Source organism: Cyprinodon tularosa, unplaced genomic scaffold (genome assembly GCF_016077235.1).
Source record: "Cyprinodon tularosa strain WSP-4 unplaced genomic scaffold, ASM1607723v1 ctg296, whole genome shotgun sequence".
NCBI lineage: Eukaryota > Metazoa > Chordata > Actinopteri > Cyprinodontiformes > Cyprinodontidae > Cyprinodon > Cyprinodon tularosa.
The window spans coordinates 49,893-71,393 of NW_024039003.1; the positions used below are offsets into that span (position 1 = coordinate 49,893).

At 38.0% G+C, this 21,501-nt stretch overlaps 1 protein-coding gene across 10 annotated transcripts in view; it reads left to right on the forward strand.

Annotated features, from left to right (window-relative positions):
* tjp1b (tight junction protein 1b) overlaps window positions 1-21,501 on the forward strand; it is a 105,394-nt gene that overhangs the window by 31,786 nt on the left and 52,107 nt on the right. For 6 of the 10 annotated variants that reach the window (XM_038291167.1, XM_038291171.1, XM_038291172.1 and 3 more), the window contains exon 1: window positions 8,016-8,272. The exons of 3 other annotated variants lie outside the window; for them this stretch is intronic. In XM_038291167.1, the coding sequence (XP_038147095.1) occupies window positions 8,018-8,272 (255 nt within the window). In that variant the 5' untranslated portion in view covers window positions 8,016-8,017. Of the gene's footprint in view, window positions 1-8,015; window positions 8,319-21,501 lie in introns of those variants that run through there. One more of the 10 variants, XM_038291175.1, reaches the window with a different exon arrangement.

Sequence of the window (21,501 nt, forward strand, 5' to 3'; positions counted from 1 at the left end):
AGCACCAATTCACACCACATGTCATCTCAGGTCACTTTCCAGTTCACCAGATCATCCAGTCAGATTGATTCAAAGTTTTCTATCTAAGGAAAACCAGCTGATTGCATCGACTCTTCAGCAATCCCTCACACTAAGCATGCTTGCAGCGACATGAAATTATGTTTTTTTTTTTTTTATAAAGTGTTTTTATAATGTATTTTGTTGTTGGGATTCATATAAATATACTGGTTTGATTGGATTTTGGTATACATCCGTTTTGAATTTATAGCCCCAGCACCCCCCCTTTTTCTCCGGCATAAATGACCAGGAACTTGATAACCAGACATTCTCCTTTGGAGTTTGATGTTAGAGAGCAGAATTAGTGCTTCCATCAGTTTACAGAAATGAACATCCCTGCATGACTATAAACTGGTTTGATGTTCTTTCAGAAACGCTGTTACTAATGGCTGTTGGATATAATGTGCTGCACACCCTCCAAGAAATGTCACTTTTATGTCATAAATCTATAGAAAAATTTCTGAGATAATCAAAATAAGTTGAGGTCAACCTTAAGATGCGCAGTTTTTTGTGGTTTATCGGTGGTTTTAGCGTTGGAACTCTGTCAATAACATTTTTATTGCTCTTTCCTATAGACAGAAAATCTAGTTAAGTCATTGTTTTTTATTTGCTTAAGATTATTTTCTACAATTCTCCTTAACCCTTTAAAGCCCGATCCAAGAATAAAACAAAACAGAAAATTACTTTTTTTTGGTTTGAAATCCTTATTTGGCCTTTTAACAAAATATGTAAAAAGAAAAAACAGAAATACATTTTTGATATTAATAATTTATTACTATGCGATAAGTCAAGATTATTTTTTGTGTAGTCTTCTGCCCTCTGTTATCAGGTATATCTGATTGTGTACAATAGGATTTTGAGCAAAGTTTTTACCATTAAATTATGCAAACGGTGTCAAATGCAAAACATTTCAGAAACCGTATGTATCAAATATGATACATTTGGCATTATAGGGTTAATCTCCTGATTAACTTTTTGGGCCCTTTGGGAAAAGTTCACCACTGTTCGCTGCTTTCTCCGCTTGTGGATAATGGCTCTCACTGTCTCACCTGAGCCCAAATGTGGTTCCTTTCTGTTCTTAAATTTATTTCCATTCAGGTCTGATGTGTAACTTTACCTCATAACATCAGACATGTTGTATCAAAATGAGTTTTGCAGCTCTGGTAGGAATCATGCCTGGATGTAGCTCGTTATCTTCAACTCTGCTTTCCAATATCATGTAATTACACAGAGTTAATTTACTCGTTACATCAGCTCAAATAGTCCAAAGAAGAAGAAGAAGAGGGTGCAAAAGGAAGAAAAAGGTGCATGGGATATATGCAGTATATACAGCGCGTCCACATATTACAGCTCCACAGCTGCTGTTCATCATTCTCTGTTTTTTCCTGGGATATCTCTGCCTGCCCTTCTTTATCTAATTCCCATGACCTTGGCCATCTCACATCTTGCATTCAAGATGCCCCCACCCCACCGTTCCCCTGTATCCTCCTCCCGATCCTCCGATGGACTCCGCAATGATGTTCTAACGTCAGCAACATTTCTGGACCTCACCGCTCCTCCGGCATTAAATTCAGGGCCGATCCTTCTCTGGGCTCATTAGCGCCACAGGTCGAGGTGACAGGAATGGTCACGCAGTCTCAAAGTGATAAAATACCTTCCAGATGAAGAAGCCGCTGCAGAGAATTAGCCAGATCTGGAGGAGCCAGCTCCAAATAAATACAGAATAAAATAAGATTTTAAAGAAAAATCTTATCATGCACAACACAGTCTAAAGAGTAAGGTTTGGTGCAGTGCACAATTTACATTATACTGTATATTGATTAAATCTGTGTGCCCCATGGGATGGGATATTGAGCATCGTGACTGTGGGCTGGATTCTAATTCTATCCTCTGAATTTTAAATTACCTTCTGCAGCATGTCATTATGCTGCTTTGAGGAATTTACCTCAGCTTTCTAAGTAAAAAGGTTCACATTTGCTAAAGTTATATCCATACTGAATCCTTTATAACGTTTTTATTTTATGTAAAATACACTTTGCATTGGCTATGCGGCATGTGTCAGAATACAAGGTCAAGTTATTCTCTGCTTTGGTGTTAGACTAATAATTTCAAACAAAGCTTAAGTCCCTCCCATTGAAATGTATTTTTTTTTCTCAGAAACTTTTTGCTTTTATGTTCCTTTTTTTTAAGATTTGTTTTATTAACAGAAGCTTTTACAGGTTATTGATGGTGTATAGAGAGCATTGCAAACATGATGAAGGTTCTCAGTCATCCAGGTCATAGTCATTCCTTAAAAATTCAAAAAAAAAAATATCCACTGGACTTGGTTTTCAAGATTTGAAGACGTTTCGCCACCTCTCCAGGAAGCTTTCTCAGACATTTGAATTGAGAAAACTTCCTGGAGAGGTGGCGAAACGTCTTCAAATCTTGAAAACCAAGTCCAGTGGATATTTTTTTTTTTTTTTTTACGGAATTCTTGATATATAGACTGTGTGTAGAAGATTTTTAAATTTTTTTTTGAACACCAGAAGAAAACAATGAAACAAAATTTAGACAAAGTAACTATTGAAGTAACAAATGCATGGACTAGTTTCCTAGCCTCGTTAGACCATCCTGATCTCGCGAGCTTTCAAGGTTTCACTCGCTAATCAGTCTGGAGACTCTCCGTTAAAGAAAATTTGGAGCCGTTCACCAAACGAACGTCCAATCAGCGTTGGCTTTGAGGCGGGTTGAGGTGTGACGCAACGAGAAGCGCGACAGTTCAGTCTAAAGAACATGGCGGCTTCAGCCGATGAAACTAGCGTTAGCGTGGCTATCGAGCAAGTTTTATGGGAATTACAGAGTATTTCTTCACTGAAAGAAGAGCAAAACACTGCTCTGGAGGCTTTTCTCAGAGGAAAAGATGTTTTTGCTCTTCTCCCGACTGGTTTGATCTATCAATTGGCTCCTCTTCGTCGTCGCTCTGTTAGTACGTCATATGCTTCGTTGATCTGATTGGTTTATTTGGCCTGTCTATCAGCAACATAGGCCAATCAGCTAACCAGTATTTTCGCCCCTTCCCAAAATTACTTCAACGGAAGGTTTACAGATGGATATGAGGAGCAAATCCATCTGGCGGAGTCAGGTTACTAGTTTCCAGTGGTGGAAAGTAATGCATTACATTTACTCAAGTTACTGTAATTGAGTACTTTTTATAAGTAATTTGTAATTTTCTGAGTCGTTTTAAAAATATGTAATTTTTACTTTTACTCGAGTAAATTTTAACCTAAGTAGTTTTACCTTGCTACATTTAAAACCCCCCTCACGTTACTGAGTAAAAAATAAAAAAAATACTTTACCCTTTGTATTGTCTCATAATCCAGCGCTGCGCTTCAGAAGATGGCAGCTGCTAATCACAATTTAGGGAGTATGGATGAGGAAAGGCCTGAAGAGGAAACATATTCTGGAGACGAAAGCCAGAAAAACCCTCGGCCATATTTGGAAGGATTATTTGTTTTCAAAGGCACAAAAGGGAACAATGTGACGATGCAGTGCAACATGTGCCTTCCCAGCAAAACGGAGCTTTCAGCTTTTAAAACATCAACGTCCAATTTACGAAAAAATGTGGCAGTAAGTTAGTTATCATGGTGTCTGTTGGACAGTAGGATTGAAAATTGTTTGCACTTTATGGTTCAGGATGTGACTGTCCTTCTGCTGTGAGGAAGTATGTTCTTTAGCCCAGCTGATCTTCTGCAGTGTGGATTTCCACTGAAATACGCCTTGAAATCGATTAAAACACCTTGTGCTCAATTCCATTCATGACTCATCCTTTTTTGCATTAAATAACTCAAAGTAACTAAGTAACTTTTACTCAAATTACATTTTAAATGATGTAATTTTGTACTTTTACTTGAGTAAATTTTGAGATGGGTAATTTTACTTTTTACTCTGAGTAGAATTTAGGCAAAGTAAAGATACTTTTACTCAATTACAATTTTTTAGTACTCTTTCCACCTCTGCTAGTTTCCTAGCATCACCCCTGGACAGGAGATTTCTCATCTTTGCAATATTGCGCAGCAATAGACACCATGGACAGCCAGAGAGGGCCAGATGTCTATGAAGGGGCCCCAGATTGGACCAAAGTTGCATGTTTTCCTCTATCATTATACAGTATATTTTTGGGGGTGCAGTAAAAAACCAGGATACATTTCTTCACTGCAGTGCTCACAAGTAAAATAAAGTATTTCTTGTAATAATTTACATTAATAGGGCCTCTGTCCCCGAGAATCTGTAGTTTTTGGTCATGTTCAATTTGCATTCCCATTACCCTTGAAGTTATCACAGTGACACGTTTCCAAAATTATTTTATAATTGAGAAACTCCATAGCATGTGTATAAAGATCCCCATCAGTCACTTGACATCTATGGAGGATAAAAAGTGCCAAAATTAAATAAATAAATACAGCTTTAAATAAATATTTAAATGTGTCAATAACTAATTAAATGTGGAATTAAATAAATAAATGTGTCATTCATTAATTAAAACCACATCACTAATATAAAGTGCCACAATTAAATAAATAAATACAGTGATAAACAATTAATTAAATGTGTAATTCATTAAATAAATAAGGATTTAAATATATAAATGTGTCATTAATTTAATAAAATACGTCTACATTTTATTAAAAATATATATATAATTATTTCAGTGTGCATTTAATTATTTCATGCAAATCGAATAAAGTGACTCGATTCGCGTTAACCCCGCCCCCAGGACCATGAAATAATTAAATGCACACTGAAATAATTATATTTATTTTTTTAATAAAATGAAGACGTATTTTATTAAATGAATGACACATTTATATATTTAATTCCTTATTTATTTAATGAATGACACATTTAATTAATTGTTTATCGCTGTATTTATTTATTTAATTGTGGCACTTTATATTAGTGACGTGGTTTTAATTAATGAATGACATTTATTTATTTATTTCCACATTTAATTAATTATTGACAAATATTTAATGCTGTATTTATTTATTTATTTAATTTTGGCACTTTTTATCCTCCATAGACTTCTCTGGCATCTAGAAGAAATGTTACTGTCAATTTAATGTAGCCTGTAAGGAGTTTAATATGTCCTATGAAATATATAAAAATGAATTTTTCATTGTTTTGTGGAGGTGAGCACAGTCTGTACTTACATTGGATTTTACAAGTATAGAATGGATGTGTGGATGTTTTATGTGGGTAGAGCTCCAGCACTGCAATAAATTGCAATCTAAATAAGTCATTTTTTCTTAAAATAAGTGAATTTACTTATTTCTAGATGTTTTTTGCAGTGTGATGATGGCTTTAGGAGGAGGAGGTTTAGCATTGAGGGGCAGTTTAAAGGAAACTGTGTTTTCTGCTGCCAACCTAGAAGCTCCAGATGGTACCTGGAATAAACAGGAGCAGATGAAAAATGAGAACACAAAGCAGGCCTGAGGGTGATTGGATGAAAAAGAGGAAGAGGGATGAGGTGATGTCCGACTGAGGGTGTGGGAGGGTGAGGTCGACAGGAACGTGCAGACAGTGAGGAATGGGTGAAGTTGGTAAAAGTAGAATGCCTGGTCGTTAGACGAGTGGCTGAGGTGTGGCCTTTCGCCTAAATCCCATACACGCTTCTTTTTAATTCACGCTTGGTGTTTGTGCTCGGACATCCACTGTGACCTGAGTCAGGCATACACCTTTTCTAATCATGTCTAACCAACTGAATTTAAACAGGTGAGCTCAATTTAAGCTCTAGAAGAAAGATGATCAGTGCCTCGTGACAAAGGGTGTGAATACTTATATAAATTAGACATAAACTCAACTTTATTCATCCCTTGGGATTACTCCTTCAGGGAAACTCTGGTTCAGCTTAAATAGAGCACAAATAGTTAAAGCAAGATGCCATTAAAGATATAAAATACAACAGAGAATATAACAATTACAACAATAAATGTTATTTCTTATATTTCTTTTTGCAGCTATTTTGGAACAATATAAAAAAAAAACTTTTATTCTCACTAATAGAATAGAATACAGAGATAAGAGAATTATTTAATACCATTTGGAATAAGGTTGTAGCATAACCAGGGGCCGATTTAGGAAATATGGGGCCCTAGGCAAAGACAGGCAGGGGCCCCTCTGAATTGAGACGACAACACATCAAACAGAGCCATTCTACAGATAGAGAAATGTTAATAGAATAGACATCCATTATTTGTTCTAGGTTTTGTCCCTCTCTTCTTGTCCCTTTTCTTGTTGTTTTCCTTTCAGCGTTTGTTTTTAAATTGTTTGCTGCTGTCTGTTTGGACCTTTCTGAGACACACTTAATATTACAAGCGTTCTGGTGGCATTTTAGCAAAAGGATTTTTATCAAAACATTATTAATGTGCACCTGTAAAATCACCTATTTTAGATATGATGTCATATTATATTTTGCACATTCTATTATAGAAATTTCTAAAACAGAATAATAACTGGATAAAAATAAAATAGTATATAATCCCAGGGGGGATTTACCATTAGGCAATACTAGGCAGTTGCTTAGTGTCCCAAGTCCCTGGGGGATTCATAAAACTCTGTGTAATGTATGGTTAATACAACTATTCCTTATTTGTGCAAATTTTGTGCACAACTAAAAGCAGCGAACTCTGCTCTCCAGAGCAAGTAGATTGGTAACCCCGCCTCCTGCTCTCCTCTATAAAAATCCTTTTGCTAAAATGCCATCAGAACGCTGATAATATAAAGTGTGTCTCAGCCCCCCCCCTTCAGTGTCCACCATATTGGATCAGTCCATTTGCTGCACATGTTCAGAAAGGTCCAAACAGACAGCAGCAAACCATTTGAAAACAAACCATGCAAAGAGCAGTGTTGCCAACTTAGCGCTTTAGTCGCTATATTTAGCCACTTTTCAGACCCCTCTAGCACTTTGATTTCTAAAAAGCTCCTAGCGCCAAATCTAGAGACTTTTTTCTGCTACTGGAGACTTTGGAGACAACATCTAAAAGCAGCGAACTCTGCTCTCCAGAGCGAGTAGATTGCTAACCCCGCCTCCTGCTCTCCTCTATCTTGTCTGCTGTCATGATTCATGCAGCTATTATTTCATCCAAATGAAAAATGGAGAACAGATAAGCAGATCATGGCTTGTCTACAGTGAAAAGAAGGACTGGGTTATTTACTTTGGCCTTTTTGGAAACACAGGAAGGAGCAATCAGCTAAGTGAGCTTAGTGCTTGGAAAAAATCTTTCATTCCTTTAGAGACAGCATGAAAAGTCAGCTGAGTACAAAACATAGAGAGGAAAACAAGAAGAAAAGGGACAAGAAGAGAGGGACACAACCTAGAACAGATAATGGATGTCTATTCTATTAACATTTCTCTATCTGTAGAATGGGTCTGTTTATGTGGTGTCTAGTGAATTCAGAGGGCCCCCTGCCTGGCCCCAAATTTCCTAAATCCGCCCCTGTATAATCCTATGATTAGCAGTTTTCTCGCTGCTGCATCTTGCATCTGCCTTCATGGTGAAGTAGCATCATGGCAAGGTTAGCAGCTTCACTGACATATATGAGCTCATCTTCATGAAATAGATTTAAAAGTGTAGAATCAGGTTTCTGCGGTATTATTGATCTTCTGTCGCACCTCTGTTATTCGTCATTATCATAAGAAATCACTGTTTATCAAACTCGTTGCAGCGTTTTCAGAGGTTGCTCTTTTATTACTGTACATAAATAATATGTGGGCATTTAACAATTAATGGGAGAATATAGGAGCCCATTCTGTGGGGGATGAAATTTTCCTTCATAATGGATTTAGTAAAATCGATGACATAATAAACAGCCGGTTCCATTTCTCTTTCCATAAGGGGAGCAGATTAGATCAGTGGGAACATGTATAGATTTATTTTCGCTCCATCTGATGGCTGTTTTTTTTTAATGTTATGATGGAATGGCGCCGCGTGCTGCTGCCGCTGTTACGGGCTTCCTACGTGACTCCCTCCTACATCCCTTCTTCGCCCTCCTCCCCCCTGCGAACAAACGGGAATGGTTTCCTCCAAGCGAGCCCGTCACTGTCACCGCGGCGGAGAGGCAGCCGGAGCGCGAGCGCGCTGAGAGGGAGGGGGGGTTCATCCACTGCCTGCCATTGCGGTGCGGCGGTAGCTGCTGCTCTGGAGCCACACCAGGGAGACCCTTTTCCTCCACGGTAGGACCTCCACCAGCGCGCCGCGGAGACCTTTACCGTTTCTAAGGTGAATGGATTTTTATTTTATTTAGTTTTTCTTGTAAAGAAAGCTTTTTTTCTAGCTTTAGAGGCGAACTAAAGCTGTCACCCCTCCGGGTAGAAACACCGAGCGATAACGGTCCAAAGCAGCCGAGGTAACTTAGCCACCGCGCGGCTAACTAACTGCATCCGCGCGCTAACTGTCCACCAAGCTACCGTTATCCCTCAGGTTAACCACCAGTTATAACCTTCCCCTCTGCTGTATTTAGCTTTATTTATTACATGGGGGGCCTTTATATTAAACCATGAACCCCCCCTCCCTCCTTCCATCACCCATCCCCTGCTGTCATCGTTCGGACGGGCTGTTAGAAGTGTGTCCAGGTAACTGTAGCGCTAGCTTAGCTTCTACAACAAAATGTCGGCCAGTTAGGGGCTTGATTTGCCCAAGAGGGTATGAAGAGGGGGGCACGGGATTTGTGAAGGAGTCGGTGTGTGGGAGGGAGGGAAGGAGAGAGCTGGAAACATGGAGTCAGCTCAGGGAAACATGACTTTTCCTGCGTTGAATGGGAGGTGATGCGCTCGCTCATCCCGCTGTCGGGTACCGTTATTTTAGACCGACTTGGTTGTTCTGGAGAAGCAAAATGTTGCTGTTTGGTTGTTTTAAATGTGTTATGATCTACAGGGACGTTTGATTTAAGGTTGTCAGGTGAGCTTAATGTGGGCTACAGTCAGTGTTTGGCCGCTATCCTCCAGTCCAGCTCATTTGTCTCTATAAACAGCAGCTCTGATGAAACAGAAGCCACAGATTATCACCTGTGGAGTGCTAACAATGCTGTTCACTTTTATGATTTAGTGATGTGGCCTTATTGACTTTATGGCTGTGTTATAAACTATCATAAGTGCCACACGTGGGCTGACTCAGGAGAGGCTGAACTGTCCACGGTCCTTCAGCTGTTCTGCAGTAATCAGCTGTTGAATAGAGATTATATTGTTTTACATTTTTCATCATGTTTTTTTTAAGGTTTTCCAATAATTTATTTTTTAATAGATTTTTTATTATTTTTTGTTTAACAACAACATAACATAGAACAAAGGCTACACTGCAAAACAAAAAAATAAAAGTTGGATGAACTCAAAATTTCAAGGCAACAAACTTCAATAAAATTTTAAGTTGCCAATTAAACTAAATATCTTAAGTTTTGCTTTTGAGTTTGCTCAACTCTGAATTCTATTTTTTGCTAACTTCTAATTTTACATTACAATAACTTAAAATTCTTTATTATATCAACTCTCTAATAAGTTGTCTTAACTTCTGATTTTACGTTTTAATGACTTTAAATTCCTTATTCTACTAACTATTCTGTAACTTGTACTAAATCTATATTTTACATTGTAATAACTTCAAATTCCTTAATCTACTATCTATCCCATAAGTTGTACTACCTTATGATTTGTATAAATAATTACAGATGCAACATATACATTCAAAACTTTTGTTTTATTTAACCTGTACCAGGATCAAAGCCCTTCCAATAGGGCTTAGGCAAACTATAGGAGGCATACATACTTCCATCAATAAAGATTCCAAGTCTAAGCATTTCTAAACTCTTGAAACAGGATAGTAGACACGTGGATTTACTATTAGGCAATTGCCAAGGGGCCCAAGTTCATGGGGGCCCCATAAAACTCTGTTTACATGTATGGTTAATGCAAATATTCCTTATACGTTCACATTAATTATGCTTTTAATAAAAATCCTTTGGCTAAAATGCTATCAGAACGCTGATAATATTAAGTGTGTCTCAGCCCCCCCCCCTTCAGTGTCCACCATATTGGATCAGTCCATTTGCTGCACATGTTCAGAAAGGTCCAAACAGACAGCAGCAAACCATTTGAAAACAAACCATGCAAAGAGCAGTGTTGCCAACTTAGCGCTTTAGTCACTATATTTAGCCACTTTTCAGACCCCTCTAGCACTTTGATTTCTAAAAAGCTCCTAGCGCCAAATCTAGAGACTTTTTTCTACTACTGGAGACTTTGGAGAGAACATCTAAAAGCAGCGAACTCTGCTCTCCAGAGCGAGTAGATTGGTAACCCCGCCTCCTGCTCTCCTCTATCTTGTCTGCTGTCATGATTCATGCAGCTATTATTTCATCCAAATGAAAAATGGAGAACAGATAAGCAGATCATGGCTTGTCTACAGTGAAAAGAAGGACTGGGTTATTTACTTTGGCCTTTTTGGAAACACAGGAAGGAGCAATCAGCTAAGTGAGCTTAGTGCTTGGAAAAAATCTTTCATTCCTTTAGAGACAGCATGAAAAGTCAGCTGAGTACAAAACATAGAGAGGAAAACAAGAAGAAAAGGGACAAGAAGAGAGGGACACAACCTAGAACAGGTAATGGATGTCTATTCTATTAACATTTCTCTATCTGGATAATGGATCTGTTTGATGTGTCGTCTTCTCCATTCAGAGGGCCCCCTGCCTGTCTAAATCCGCTCCTGCATGTCCTTCAGCATTGTCCAAGAAGGGCTTCCATATCCATCCAAAAGTGTCAAGTAAAACTAATAACACTAGGCCAAATGAGACGGCACTAAAAGCCTGTTTTTCAGAATTATCAATAATCCAACAGAAAAAGTAAGATTTTGATTAAGAATGACCATGTCAGGATTTATCCTTCATTACAAATTATATACGGTCTCATTTTCCAACTCATGCCCAAACCCTTTAACCTCGACGGGGGATTTACACAGTTTATAGTATCTGGATGTTTTGATGATCCATCCATCCATCCATCCATCCATCCATCCATCCATCCATCATCCATCCATCCATCCATCCATCCATCCAAGCCAGTTAACCTAACAGTCATGTTTTTGGACTGTGGGAGGAAGCCGGAGTACCCAGAGAGAACCCACGCATGCTCAGGGAGAACATGCAGACTTGATCGAGACCTAAATGGTTTTTCTCCAACTTAGGGTGGATTTTAACCTTTTTATGACATTTACATTACAGTGCAGTCTGCAAGGTGATTGGTAGAACTTTGACGATTCATCATTGTCCTTCTCTGCGTTAGCCCCCTTCAGGGCCATGACTAAAACGTGTCATCACTAGCATCATGTTTGTAACGCTGCATGAAGCAGCAGCTGGGCTTGGTTAATAGATGTGTCAAATGAAGTGAGTGGGGCACACTGCAGATGATATTTGTGACTGTAATTAGATTTTTGAATTTATGATTAAAGCCCTCCACTCCCGCCTCTTCAGGAATCGCTTTGGTTGCACGTTAGTTTAGGGAATCATTCAGGTAAACATGTCACCCATGAGGAAGAAAATGTATGGCGGCTGAAGGGCACTCGGACATGATGGCCTGTAAATCACATTGCCCTAAGCAGTCATGGGAGCAGCCGTCATCTGAGTCATGGTGGTTTTTCAAAGGGCAAAGGGATCTGATATTTTGCCTAGTTTGGATAAATTTTACTGACTGCAGCTCTGTGTTTTTGTGTATTTATAGAAACTGTCTCAAACGAAGGGCTTTACCATTTCCCAGTGAAAACAGATGTCCTAATGTATGGAAATACTGATGGAAAGATGGAAATACTTTGTTAATGGAAGAGTTTAGTGCTGTAGCAGTGCTGAGTTTTTATGCCTTAAAATAAGAGGTGTGGATGACCTCAACTACCAGTTTGAAGTGTTAACTGATACTACTCAGTGTGGACATGTTTTAGCTCCAAACACCATAAGTCAGCCACACGGGGTAGAGTTGGCGGACATATCCGGCCTAAATTAATCTGAAAGCTGTAGCTATAGGTAAATATTCTGTTTTGAAGAAATTAGTATACATCGATGTTTTCAATTTTCCATAAACTGAGAATCTTGTACTAACTCATGGCTTTAAGACCCCACAGTACACAGTACAACATCTGCTTTATTCAGGTCCCAAACTGAAAGGGGGAGTTAGTAATAGTCTGTTAAAGAGTTATTGGTTTATCTTAGGGTAATGGCAAATGGTGTAACATTTAGTGAATAGATAGAGTAGAATGTTTGATGCTGCTGTTTGCTTGGCCTGTGTGCATACTTTAATCAGCAGATGGGTTGTGTGGTGAGGCTGGAGCAGGAAAATGAGGGAATCTCTGCGTTTAAGCATTATGTTAATGAACATCTTTTTTTTCTACTGGTCATTACTATCCATCCATCCATCCATCCATCCATCCATCCATCCATCCATCCATCCATCCATCCATCTATTAGGGATGAACTGTCTCGGTTCGGTTCGCGTGTGTTGCGTTCGGTTCATGCGCTGCTCCTTTCTCTCATAGGCGAAGCGTTTACACTCCAGAGCAGAAGGTGGCGGTACTGCGACCAAAGCCAACCACCAGTAGTAAACAAGAAGAAGAAGAAGCGAAGCAGCGTAGCCGGGTGTAGCAGAAAAAAATCAGTTGTTGTGGAAAATTGTGACGGAATGGCGAGTGGGAAAGAACAGGAGTTGGAGGACGCGCCAGCAGCACTTTATAGGTCTGCTGTATGGGACCACTTTGCATTTAGAGTGACCTACGATGACGGCAGAAAGAAAGCTGTGGATGAAAGTGCAAGCGTTGTGCAAGCATTGTGCGACACTGAATTGCTAAGTTAAGATTTGCTTGCCAAGTCTTCCCACAGTCTCCTCCGCACAGGATGTATTGGTGTGTTCAAATGTTCCCGTTGGTTACAGCCCCTACTAATAGAGAGGTTTGTATGTAATAATCAAGGCCATTATAAATCCTTCTGTGCATGAGGTGTGAAATGGTCAGGATGCAGCCTTTCATCGCTCACATTTCTACATGAGCCGCCCTTTTTATAATGGAATACAAACATCCTTTATCACTGCTGTTGTTCTTCTGCTCAGTTGTCCTCATTTCAATCGCAGTGACGGAGAGGACGGGGGGAGCAGGTTGGTGCCTCAGCTTATCTCCACATTCCTGCTCTCTTGTGTGGGACGCTGATAACTTCCACTGCGCTGATTGAGTTCAGGAGCTGATTTCCTGCTTCATGTGTTCAGTTCTCTCAGTGGCTCTGGTTAGGATCACCGACTGCAGCTGAGGAGTCTGGAAATAGACAAAGGCCACTCTGAACAGCTTGTCCCTGGAAGTGAATACAACATTTTAATTTTAGGAAAAAAGCAATCCTTACCCAGTTTTCTGTGATTCATTTACCTTAGTGTGCTGCTTTAAAACGCTCTGTCAGCTGGGCTCCTAATAGCCCACAGAGCCAGTAAGTAGCTGTTAAACGGACATAAAGCGGTGAATTGCAGTATTTTTAGAAGTTTGGGAGCTGAAAGCTATTTCACTTCGAGGAATGCCTGCTCCTCCTACCTCCTTCATTAATACTTGATCTGCTCCTGAACGGCACAAAACAAAGAAAAAAAAATCAATTATTTAAATATACTTTATCGATATAAATAGTTAAATAGTTGTTTTGCAATCACTAGTTTCAGTAATGTTTAAACTCCTATCAGCATCCTTTTTATTCAACTGGTTATCCTTTAGGGCTGCAACTAACAATTATTCAGCAAATCGACTAATCTGTCGATTATTTGTTTTCAGTTAATCAATTAATAATCGGATAGCCAAGGATTCTTTAAATTCATGTGTTTTATTTGTTCATGTTTTTAAATTAAGAATCGATACTTGGCGTCAAGAATCAATGCAGTAGATCACAAAAATTAGAATCGCGATGCATCGTCATGACGATTATTTTGCACACCCCTAGTCAGCACCATGTAGTTTTGATTATTTATATAAATTTTTCTGTAGCATTGAATGCCCTGTATTTATTTATATATATATTTTTGTTTCCATGTTATTTGTATTTACTTCAATTTGTATTTCTGTTGTTTTATTTTGAGGTAAGCCATCCACCAGCCTCATTAACCATCTCATAACTACACAATACCCAGATGTCTTTTACTCACGATTAGTGCTCGGTAAAAAAAATCGATTTAATCAATTTTGAATCAATTCCTTTACATTTTTGCAAAATCGATGTCTTGGGAATGAGATCGATTCATTTTATAGTGACGCGCGTAACGTTCACTTTCAAATAAGCAGGAAAGATGCACTCAAGATGACTTCAAGTCAGATAGCTGCAAATATAGAAATAGGTTGACTGAAGTCATTAACAAATGGGGGCTGTCCAGCAAACACCCTGCAGTTACAGACAAAGCTGCAAATATAGTTTCTGCATTGAAGATAATGCACAGTTTTGTTCACATCTCATGTTTAAACTGTCTGATTTTCAAGTTTGCACTTTGTGTTTAATGTGACAGGAAAAAAACAAAATACATGAGTATTTTGAAACACAGTTAAACCACTTTTCATTATTGTAAAAACAGATCGAATCGAAATTAATCGCTTTAGAACCGTATGAATCAAAATCAAATCAATTCAGGATACACAGCCCTACTCAGGATAGAGTCCGTCTTCGGTAGGGCAAAGGTGGGGTATGCAAATGATGCAATTTCTGCCGTCTTTATGAACAGTCTCATAAATATCAGTGCTTTATAAGGAACAATCAGTGCATGACAGGCTGTGCTCTAGGTTTAAGTGCTGGACGTTTGGAAAGATAGCATCTATATTTTGCATGATAGGCCACTCTTAAGTTTTATGTGGACAACCTTCGGCCCATGTCATCAGGTATGATAAAGTGTACATTAAATGTTGCCTTATTAAAGTCTACACTGTAATTGTTGCAGTAAAACCCCCCTGCTCTAGGCTCACCTTTCCTTTCAGCTGAACATGCATTGATGGAGCGGCACAGGCTCATCCTTTATTACAACCCCCTTATGTTTGTGAGAAAGAACTCTAGTTTGAGAATGATTTTCATAGTATACAGTTGGCATGTGTTGCAAATGCTACAGTAAGTTGCTTTTGGAGGAATTTATGTGTTCAATCATGCAGGAAGCTCCTACTAAGAGAGCACGCAATTCCTAGTATTATAAGCCCGATTATGCTCAAATGCAAATGAAAACTGATAACTCTTAAATGTGCCACAGTGCTACTAAATGCTGAGTGTAAGTAAATATCAAACAGCTCATGTCCTTTCAAAGTCGTAGAGAAGCGGCTGTTCCAACTGTTGCATTTCTGAATTCTCCCGAGTGGTGCCCAACTTTACACGAATGAATAAAGTGAATGTAATTGGTCAATTATCAAGGGGGGGTTGTTGTGGCAGAAGGTTCGGAATCAAGTTTGATTGTGGCCGCTTTGTGGGAAGCATCTTGCTAACCAGTTAGCAACTTAGTGCTAGCAGGTTCCCAATGGGAAATTCCATTGGGACCAAGTAGCACTAAATTGGTGACTTAGAAACGACGCTGTCAAGGAACGCTATGGACAGCGGAAACATGCAAGAGGAGGAGAGTTTAGTGTCAGAGGTCGTGGATGAGTCTCCTCCGTCATCCATTTTTTATTTAGAGGAGGAAAGCGGGGACGAAGATGTTGTGGAAGAGGACGCCAGGGCGGCAGAAGCTTGGTTTGGTGTAGAAGGCTTCCAGCCGTACATGTTTGAGCCCTTGCTTTTTTTTTTTAAGATAGAAATGTTCTAATTTTTGGGACAATGTGGTCTGATAAAGAGTACATTTATATACATGTTTAAGCCAGAATTACTTGACATTTAAGTATGATTTCCCTATGACTTTAATGCCAAACCAAGCTGTGTTGGACCTTCAGACAGATCCAGTAAGCTTTTTGATCATAAACAAAATGTTCTGATGCAGAGTTGTGTAACATGACCAATCATATTTGCTCAAATGAGTTGTTAAATGATCCCACCACTAATAGTCTCTGCTTATCTCACCTGTTAGACACTATGCAGGTCATGCATTTTAAAATGTACATTTTAAATACTGTACACTGTACAGTATACACTGCAAGTGTACAATTCATTTTAAACAAACTGGATTATATTTGGTTACTGAATTATAAAAGCTGGGCTCAAATCCTTTATCTGCAGTTGTAATATATGTATTACCAGCACGGCATCACTATTAGGTTAATTGCTTTATTGCAACAAACCACTGCAGTAACTCCCAAGCTGAAATGCTCTACCCATCCTTAGCATTTTCTTTTACTTCTCCTTTACTTCTGGAAGAGTTTCAATTCAAGCCTTGTAAATTAAGAGAAAATGTATTTATAACCAACCTAGCATTATATAAAAAAAGAAAAACAAATGTTAGAACTGTAAATTTACAGTAATTTTTACTTTTTTTAAAGGCTGCACTTTTAAAAGATGAAATTGTCCAGTGAGCTGTTTCCCAACGAAACTTCTTTTTGTTTTAATACTTTTGTAAACAAAATGACAGATGAAATCTAAGTCTAATATAATTTTTTATTCTTTATTTTTAAGATTTTGTGATTATGATAGGGATGGTAATTACAGAAGATCGGATTGTTGTGGTATATTTGTTGAAGACATTTACCAATTTAAGATCTTGGATAATATGTTAAAAAAAAGTGTATTTATAAAAAATTGTAGAAAAAGGATGATCTATTATCTTTAAGATGGGCTTGAAAAGTACATATAGATATATACATTCTGTTGCTTTCTTTTCATATGATGTTATAATGGAACAGGGATGTAGCTTTTTGTGTTGTATTTTGCACATTGTATGAACTAGAAGGTCCTAGACTTAGACTCAGCTTTATTTATCCCTTGGGATTACTCCTTTAGGGAAATTCTGGTTCCAGTAGCTTATATAGAGTACAAAAAGTTAAAGCAAGATGCCATTAAAATAAAAATACGACAGACAATATAAAAAGACTGTATATACGGTAGTACAAAAAAGCATAAAAATTAAAAAAGTTGTAACATCCTGGACTATGTTTCCCTTAGAATTAAAAATATCTGCACACTAGAGATTTAAGCAGAGACTACACAGTAGTTGATTTGGGTTATTTCTTTTGTCCTGCAGAGATGTACTGACCTTATAAATAAGTAAAAGAAAACAACAACTCATAAATAAGCAAAAAAGAACTACAGTTGTGTTGCCAAGAATACATCTAGAAAATTGGGTAAAACAGTGAAATATTTTACTTTTTCAAAAATAGTGATCAAGATTAGCCTGTATGATGTCAATGGTTTTTCATTTTAAAAGGAAGTTGTTTATTATGTGGCTGAGGTAGTTGGGGACTTCAGGGGCCCTCAATACGGGATTTTTTTTCCTCACCCAGTTGCAGAGCTACAGATATTCTTGGCTCCAGTTCTTAAAGTTGTTGCTGCCTCTGGGAATTAAAAAAAAGACCTGTTGCTATCTTAATACTCACCCTTTGTCTGACCAGAGCACTCTCTCCCAGGACTGTAGGTTGGTTCAATACCAACAGGCACTTAAATCTGTAAGATTTAAGTTTAGCTACGTTTAGAAGGAAATCAAGTGTGTTTTCGGATTAAAACTGATCACAGCAGCAGTTTTAGTGCAAAACCTGGAGGTGCAAACTCTCAATTTTAAACTAGATAAAATAGAAACATCACTTAGCGTGCTGGAAGAAGTCTTAATAATTCCTGAACCACAGTTTCACATTTTATCTTAACTGAAAGTATTTTATGTAAATTCTCTCAAAGGGAGAATTTTTTGTACTTTTTCTGAAAAGTGTGACCGGTATTAATGTTGAGAACTCCTAACTTCATTAGCCAAAAATTAAATAAGCAGCCACCAATATGCTGGTGAAGATTCTCAGTCATCCAGGTCATCGTCACTCCAAAAGAGTTAAAAAACAATCCACTGGACTTTGTTTCCAAGTTTGAAGACGTTTCGCTTCCCATCCAAAAACAAAGCCTTGTTTTCTAAGCCAAAACAAGGCTTTGTTTTTTGTCCATTCTATAAAGCCTCAAACTCAACGCTAGTTCCGCTATTTTTTATTGAAAAGGTTTCCTGGACGGGAAGCGAAACATCTTCAAACATGGAAACAAAGTCCAGTGGATTGTTTTTTTTTTGTTTTTTTTTTTTGCTGTTTTGGAACAACAGCCGGTTTCCTCTGGTAGCAACCCAAATAGTAAAAATATCCCAGTTTAACCGTTAACGTAAATCCAACTATTTGTTAAAGGTCTCAGATGGTTGTTAGGGTCTCATCACCCCTGAGGTTTTTAGTCTATTTACTAGGGCTGCAACAACGAATCGATAAAATCGATAAAAATCGACTTTTAAAAGCGTTGGCAACGAATTTAATCATCGATTAGTTGTGTCGCGCGATTAATGCGTCATCCGCCGCCGCCGTCATCCGGGGGAAGAAAAAAAAATATGGCGGAGCGAGTCAGCGCCGCAGTTGCAGTGTTGCCAACTCAGCGACTTTTCAGACCCCTCCAGCGACTATTTTTCAAAAAAGCGACTAGCGACAAATCTGGCGACTTTTTACGGTGTCACTGGCGGCTTTTGCCTGCCGTGGGGCGCCTCCCCCATCCCAACGCCTTTCTCCCTCTCCCACAGGAATCCCTCTCAGCGCGGCAGTCAGAGCCGCAGGATTTTAGTGAGGAGTTTACCCTCAGCGTCCAGACTGCAAATGAAGCGCGCATGCGCCGGGATTGACGGCGCAAATTGATCACAATAATTAAAATAGCCTGCGCTTTGTAAAGTGAAAAAAGTGATAACATGCAACTTTTTTCAAAAGAAATTAACATGGCACGGAACCACCACTGTTATGACGCAGCACCTGAAAAGAAAACACTTTGGAGCCTTCGATGGCAGTGAAGAGAGCTGATCAGCAGGATGAGTAACCATGTTTGTTTGGTTTTAAAGTGGGGAAACGTAACGTTAGTTTCTCAGGTAGCTCATCTGACGCTTTCCTTACCTTGTTAGTAGGTTACAGACAGGGATAAGGTTGGCTACTTATTTTACTTTTAATTTCATTTACATTTGTTTAAGCAGCGTTTATATTTTCTTTATAAATAAATTAACTTGCAAATTATGAGGGCAAGGCTTTTAAAGTTTAAATCTTCTGGCAAAGATAAAGAAAAGAAGATCCTGCAATTTATGGAAGTAAAGCAGAACAAAATCCAGCAAGATCAGTAATATGTCAATTAATTATCTGCCACATTCCCATGTAAATATCTGTCTTTGGAGGATGTGTTTTTTTAGCACCCCTAGTTCTCTCATTTTTATTCCAAATACAATTTATAATTTGAATCACAGGCTATTTTTATCTCTATGGTTCAGTATTTTCTCAAGCAGCAACTTTAACTGCTATACTTTCCTGTCTTAAAAGGCAGAACTCTTCTAGTCTAAAAAAAACTCATTTCTTGAAATGGGGGGACCTATTGTTGAACCCCTTAGGGGCTTTAAAAAACAAAAATGCCTGTCTCTTTTTGCGCTTTATGAACCAAAGTAGCCTATATTTTGTGGATGTACAGCTACATTTCTCATGTAAGTTTGCGTAGTTTTTACACAAACATTTATTTTTCATATTGCACCAGTACAGTTAATGAGCAACCTGTACTTGTGTGCTTGTTTGTTCTGTCTAAAATGTTTATTTTGGAATAAAGAGGTTAATATAAAATTTTTTTTTTTGTCCGATTCATCGATTAATCGAAAAAATAATCGGCCGATTCATCGATTTTTAAAATAATCGTTAGTTGCAGCCCTACTATTTACTAAAAAGAACCTATAAGCATGACATTCTAAGTTGTGGGCTAATCTTCATCATAAAAGCTTTAGCATAGAGCTAATATGAAAAGTCTAAAGTAAGCCATTTTCTTTCTAATTTTCCTCTTTATTGTACTACAATGTTGCATATTCTGTATTTCTGTTGTATTTTTGTGTACTTTCTGTAAAGCACTTTGTTACCCTTCCTTATCTATGGAGGGAAAATCTTTACCTACTTCCATACTTGTCCATAGTTAATTTAATAGTTTATAGATGAAAGTGGTCTGGGTTTGACTCCCCTTTAAGTACACACACATTTGTAGTTTTTTTCACACATATAAATTGCATTATGCACTGTCACTACCCGATCCACCCCGGAAGCACAATCCGTCCTGCACATGCGAGAACAGAGTAATAAGATCTGGGTCGGCAAAAACTATGTAATAATGATACTGAAAATTCTTATTTATATACTTAAAACATTAAAGAATGCTAGAAATTATTGAAGACTTTCTGGAAGTACTGGATACGTTTTATATTCTCTCCATTGTATTGCGTGACGACATCATCGGTCATGCTCAGAGCCGTCAGAGTAACGATCCAAAGGCTATTTAAGTGTTTTTTTTTCCCCCAAGTCATAGGGAAATCATATTTAAGTGCCAAATCATTCTGGCTTAAACATGTATATAAATGTTCTCTTTATCAGACCATATTGTCACAAAATTTAGAAAACTTGTTTAAAAACAAAAAAAATCCTGCCTTAAAATCAGTTTTTTTTTCCGTTATCTTATGCGGGGGAATCAATCAATTACTGTAAAACAGTCTTATTTATTTTACTGATTTATTTTGAATACAAAGACCGCAAAAAATAATAGTATACAATACAGCATTTAAAAAATATATATTAGACCTGTTTTAAGGTTTACAGATCCACAATGTGTTTATATCGCACACTGGAACCACTTCAGTTGATGACATCACTACCAATGTGTTGCATTGGGAAAAATGTCAGCCGTAACATTGACGACCAGGATCAGAAATCTGGGAGTCCTAGAGTTAAAGCATGAAGTTATTTTAACTTATAAAACTTTTTTTCAAAATCATTTAGTGCTATTCTGATAATTTTGCCATAAATAGCACAGAAAGAAATAATGCTATTATTCAAATCCCCATGTGTTCAATTGGTTTAGAACAAAGCAACTGGTGTCTGTCTACATCCAGCAGCACCCAACAGACTGTGATGTCAAGTTTAGTTTGTTTTGAGTTTCCCTGTGCGAAAAAGAAACTAAACCACCCAAAAACCTCTTTGAACTAATCAACTGATTTTCACCAAATTATAGAAACAGAACATAAATGCACAAAAACAGCATTATAAAGAAGAACACAAAAGTCACGTCAGGATAAAGTTGTTGAGAAGTCTAAAGCAGCATTACGTGGGAAAACAATATGACAGGAACCTTTGAGAATCTCACAGAGCTCCATTCAATCCATCATAATCAGCAGTGACAAGAAAGCTTGTCAGGGAAATGGGAAGATGGATGTAGGTAAATATAGAGCTATACTCTTTAATGGTTCACCTACCAGCAGGACGACAACAGTAAACATAAAATGGA